Source organism: Hipposideros armiger, unplaced genomic scaffold (assembly GCF_001890085.2).
Source record: "Hipposideros armiger isolate ML-2016 unplaced genomic scaffold, ASM189008v1 scaffold_9, whole genome shotgun sequence".
NCBI classification, from domain to species: domain Eukaryota; kingdom Metazoa; phylum Chordata; class Mammalia; order Chiroptera; family Hipposideridae; genus Hipposideros; species Hipposideros armiger.
This window is the reverse complement of record NW_017731359.1, coordinates 1,351,072-1,356,991: the sequence shown is the minus strand read 5'-3', so window position 1 is coordinate 1,356,991 and position 5,920 is coordinate 1,351,072. Positions and strand designations below refer to the sequence as shown.

Sequence of the window (5,920 nt, the reverse complement as noted above, 5' to 3'; positions counted from 1 at the left end):
GGCCCTCATATGTGGGATCCGAACCGGGGCCCTCTGGCATCCCAAGCGAGTTCTTAACCATCGCGCCACTCGGCCGGCCCCGCTTTTAAATTTTTAATGGATGACAAAATTACCTTCTCTTCCTAAAAGGAACTGTTTTACATTCCCACCAAGCTTTTCCCCACACTTTCATTTTTCCCAGTTTGAAAATCAAGAAAAAAAAAGAAAAGCATTTTATTGATTATTAAGGAGGTTGAGTATCATTTTTTACTTGTATATTTATTGTCCATTTTTATTTCTCCTCTGGAATTGCTTCTTCATATTGTTTATCCATTTTCCCTCCATTGGGTTGCTTGTCTCTTTATTTGTTTGTAAGAGAGCTTTATTTATTATTGATATTCACCTTTTGTTATATATGCTGCAAATATTTCGTGCCCATGTCTTATTTTTAACTTCGTTTATTTTTTATTTTTATATTTTTATATTTTATTTTTCATATCTTCCAGTTTGCTGAAGTTTTTAATAAATGTAACTGTGAAAATAAGTGACATTTCAAAACAAAAATAGTAGTACCTACAGTGAATATTCAGTAAATATCTGTCAATTGGTTTATTTGACTTGTTTTACATGAGAACAACCTACAGAAAGTAGAATTAGTGTTTTGTGTTTCGTTTAGAACTTCTCCTTGATTTCTATTTTAAGTCTGTCTTGAATGCTTTAGAGGCCCTAGGTACAAAGGGATAGCCTACTCCACTATTTCAGTCATCACTGTTCTTTTCTTTGGTGTTCCTTTTTTAAGCTTCATTTTGTTAATTTGACATTTGATCTACTTAACACTCAAAAAGGGTTATGTCGGTTCCTTAGAATAACTTGAACTACAATCCTCCCCTTAGGTAACATGTAATAGTATATTTTCTTTCTCTACCAAGTTGCAATATTGCTTCTTATAAAAATGTATTTGAAATGTGTAAAGAACATTGAACTCCTGATAAAAAGAACACAAATAAATTTAAAACAATCATGAACAGTTCAGGGATGTATATTTGCTTTTTATTAATAAAATTCCCAGGTTGATGTCATCTCTCTTATTTACCTGAATGAGCAGTTACAGAAGAGCCCATTTCAGAACAACATTCTGGGCTTTAAACTTCCTGTGGCTGTCTGCCTCTTTCACTCCCTCAACAATGTAGTGAAAGCTGGTGAAGCAAGCCAGCTCAGCTCCAAGCATGACATTGAGCAGGTAGGTGCAATATATGCCGCTGGCCAACTCTCTATAGAAACTTTAACTTTGACAGATCCAGGTGTCACATAGCCTCTCCCTGGACTTGCCGGAGAATCCAGCCAAGTCTGTACCACTGAAGAGACTTCTGTCAAGCCTGATGGGGCCTCCTCTCTACCCCACCAATGAGCCACAGCTACCTAGTGCTGTAATCCAGCGGAAAGAACTTAGTAAAGTGCCTAGCACCTAGTAAACACTCAGTAAATTATATGGGCTGTGCACATGAAAAGAAGTTCAACATTATTAGTCATTAGGGAAATGCAAATCAAACCACAGTGAGATACCATTTCACATCCAGAGAGACAGACAATAATAAGTGGTGGCAAGGAGGCAGAGAAATTGGAACCCTCATACATCGTGTATTTGTAACACGATGATACAGCCACTTTGTAAAGCAGTTTGACAGTGCCTCAAAATGTTAAAATAGAATTACTATGTGACCTAGCAATTCCACTCTTTGGAATATACCCACATATGTCCACACTAAACCTTGTATGCTTCTGTTCATAACAGCATATTCAAATAGCCAAAAAGTGGAAACAACGCAATGTCCATAATCTGATGATTGGATAAGTAAAATGCAGTATGTCCATATGATGGAATATTATTCGACAACAAAAAAGAATGGAGTACTGATACATGCTACGAGATGGATGAACCTTAAAAATATTACGCTAAGTGAAAGAAGCCAGTCAGAAAAGACCGTATGATTCCATTATATGAAATGTTCAGGAGAGGCAAATCTATAGAAATAAAACATAAATTAATGGTTGCCTAGGGCTAGGGGAGATGGGGACAGGAGAATGGACAGTGACTGCTACTGGGTTCATTTCAGGGGAGATGAAAATATTCTAAAATTAGATCATGATGATGGTTGCACAATCCTGTGAATATACTAAAAAATATTGAATTGTATGCTTTAAATAGGTGAATTGTACGTAATTTCATTGCAATAAAGCTTTTTTAATAAGCGGATCTAGGGCACCTTATATCATAGGGCAAAGAAATATGTATTTCCTTGGGTGGCACTCTTAGTTAATACAAAGGATGATGAGTTTTTATCCAGACTGTGAGTACTTTCTATGGGTTTTCTCCAACTAATGTCACCTTTCATTATATTGTCAAGATCCCTTTTCTCCTTCTAACCCCCTCCAATCATTATTTGACTAACACAATACACTGAGGTCACACAAGTCACATGTTATTTCCCTCGAAATGTAGGTAGAAAATATGCTGAAAATGTCCTTTCTGGCCCTTGGAGAGAGCCAGGAAGCACTTCGACAGCAGAATCGGTTTTCTGAGTCTTCAGTGACTTTGACCTCTTCCGTTGCTACCCTGATGCTGAGCAGGTAACAGAGGAGAAAGGAGGGAGGAGAGTTTCATTTTAGTTTTTTACCTTTAGAGAACATACAGAAATTGATTTTGGTTTAACTTCTTTTTCAGTAGCCAAAACATGTCAACTTTGCCTCTGAGCTCGTACTCTCTGGGTTATCCAGCACCTGTGAGGTTAGGCTTCCCATCAGCTTTGGCTTTGGAGGAGCTTTTGAATAAACACCCAGGAGTTAATGTTCAAGTGAGTGTGAAATTGACTCTGATCAGAATGAAAATGGGACTTGATGGCTGTAGACATTTGGGTGAAAAGAACGCACCATAAAATGTAAGCTGATCAGACGCAATGAGAGAAAGTTGTGTGCCATTAATTCCTATTTTACATTGGCATGAATAGAGGCCTCTTAAAAATGATCCAGTATAGAGGTTGGAAGCATTAAACAGACTCTGGATTTAACTAAATTTCTGTGTTATGACTTTAATTGATCTCAGCTCTTCACTATTTCTACAAAGCTGGGAATATCTGAATAATTATTGACTCAATACACCACCCTAGTGTTATTAATATCAGTATATTGTATTTCTTTCATCAATTACCTAACAAATGGAAGTAAGATTGTTGCCTTATCCTGGAGAGCAAAATACTAACTTCCTAGTAAAATGAATCCTCCAGGTATAAAAACGTAAAAAATAATAATTCTGAGTGTCACAAGACTCATCTTTAACTAATTCTTTCTTATGTGATGTTATAATGAGAAATATTTCATTTGTGATATTAGCAAGTGGTAATGTCAACATTTCCTTTAACTTATGCTATTTGATACTTATTACCTATCAGGGTATTATTTCTAAATATTTCAGTAAATTATGAAACTGGAGTTTTCTTGTCTCTAGGTAACAGGACTAGCTTTCAATCCCTTCAAGGATTTTGATGACACAAACATTGTCGGAAGCATCGGAAGAGTATTACTAAGCTCTAATCACAGATTGCTCCCAGTCCGTAATTTAATGGAAGATATTGAGGTATGACTTGATTACTAGGGAATAAAATAGAAGGGAATTGGAATTTCTGGAGAATAGGATAGAAAGATGCAATACCCTGAAGGATATAATTTTAGATTTATGCCAGTGTCATGGTTTTATTATTAACATTTTTACTTAGGAACTTCTACAAAGAGTCCTGCCTTACCGTTAGGAGAAGGTGTTGTAGGTCTTAGACTATATACTCTTCTTTAACTCCTGGCACCATGTTATCTAATAACATTCAAAGAGGATGACTTGCAAAGTTTCATTCCATTATCACTGTAAAGGAGACCGAAAGACACTAATGGGTGGGCCATCTTAAACTTGAAGAGTGATTAACTTCTCTTATTCTAGATTGTGCTCTGGAGAAATGCTAGCATGGAAACCCATCCCACCAGCCTCAACGTGAGCACAAACCATTTTACTGTCACGGTGAACATCACCTCCCTGGAGAAATCCCTGATACTGTGCATAGAGCCTGAAAGCCCCCTTTCAGTGACACTCTACCTGGGCTTCCAGCATCAGCCTAACCACACTTACTTCCACCTGAACATCACTCTTCCAAAAGATCAGGTCTGGCAAAAAGGTAAGACCCCATACAGATGGCAGCAGTTTACTTTGCAGTGCATTTTTTTCTTTGTTCTTCATTAACTTTTTATTTTGAGATAATTGTAGATTCACATGCAATTGTAAGAAATAAAACAGAGCTCATATGACTTTCACCCGGTTTCCCATAATGATAACATCTTGTATAACTATAGTACAGTATCACAACTGGGAAATGACATTGATAGAATGCATTGACTTTCACCAGTTCTACAAGCACGTGTGTGTGTGTGTGTGTGTGTGTGTGTAGTTCTATGTAATTTTATCACATGTGTAGATACATGTGACCATTTTTTTAAAAGATGTATTGTGTGGAGTGACCGGTTAGCTCAGTTGGTTAGAGCGTGGTGCTGATAACACAAAGGTTGCCAGTTTGATCCCCACATGGGCCACTGTGAGCTGCGCCCTCCCTAAAAGAGTCAACTATGCCATTGTAGCATGAAAGCAATGTGTAACCAATGACGATGTATGTTCCCCAATAAAATAAAATAAAAAAATAGATTGGGAAAGATTATTTTTTTTTTAAGATTTTATTGGGGANAACTTTAGCAAAGCAGTTCATGGTTCACAAGCTCACAACAAACTACAGAAAGCTTGCGAGATACTCCAGAAGCTGACAGCCTTTATCCCAGGATTTTCTGAGTCAGTTCAGGTAAGCAGAGGATGATTGGGAGGGAACAAGGCATGAGAAAGGGGAAAGTGAAAAACAGAAAAAGTATAATAACATAGAAAATGTATATATATATATGTGTATATATATATATATATATAAAAATCTGGAGATTGCTCTCTGTACAGAATTTAGCCATTATAAATAACTATTTTGTATAGACTCAATTTAAACATTAGCAAGTATATTTATACCTTTAAAACTGAAGATTGTGAAAAAAAGAGGACCAGTAGTAACATTCTCAGACATGCTGTGTTTATTTTCTTTTGTTCATTTATCATGTTACTGCCTTTCTGATATGTTTATTAGGAGCAATCATGAGAGACAAAAGTCCTTGTCTTAGAGTAGTGCAGCCTTGAAACAGGCATCAAAAATCAGTACCCCCATGGTATTTGCATTTGTTGGAACCATATTTGCCAGTGTTACTTTCCTGAATTATTCATGCTTCTTTCTGCTCCTTATACATGAGTAAATTAAGGTGGTAGGGTTAGTGAGAACTTTAATTTTATTTTTCCATTTCCTATATTTTCAAATATTCTGCAATTAGTATATAAATGCAATCTGTATTGGTTTATTTGGACTTTTTAATTATAGAACTAATACATGCTTGTTATTTTAAAAAATCAGAAAAACATATAAAATAAAAAGCAAAGCTCTCACCATCTTTTTCCTTCTGCCAATCTCATTCTCTAGATGTAACCAGTTATTAGTTTAGTTTTAATTTGCTGCACATAACCTTCCAAACGTTTTTTATGCATACACAAGTTTGTTGGTTTGTTTTGTTTTAACAAAAATGGGGTTAAAGTATACAGATTTTTCTGCCCCTTGATTTTTTTACTTAATAAAAAATACCATGGCTATCTTTTCATGTCAGTACACATAAGTGAGCTCTTGATTATTAATGTTTGTTTGGATGTTTTTCATTTGTTTACCCTACAAATAGTATATCCGTGGACATCCTTGTAATACTTACATCTTTGAGCATTTATGCAAATATTTCTGTGGGGGTAGAGTGCTAGAAATTGAACTGATGG

The 5,920-nt window shown here is 35.9% G+C and overlaps 1 protein-coding gene across 1 annotated transcript in view; it reads left to right on the top strand.

Moving 5' to 3' along the window:
* The window catches only part of PKD1L3 (polycystin 1 like 3, transient receptor potential channel interacting), a 77,790-nt gene that overhangs the window by 13,635 nt on the left and 58,235 nt on the right, over positions 1-5,920 (top strand). Inside the window, 5 exon segments of the mRNA XM_019653721.1 lie at positions 1,049-1,219; positions 2,480-2,607; positions 2,705-2,831; positions 3,482-3,610; positions 3,965-4,196. Of these exon segments, the coding sequence (XP_019509266.1) occupies positions 1,049-1,219; positions 2,480-2,607; positions 2,705-2,831; positions 3,482-3,610; positions 3,965-4,196 (787 nt within the window).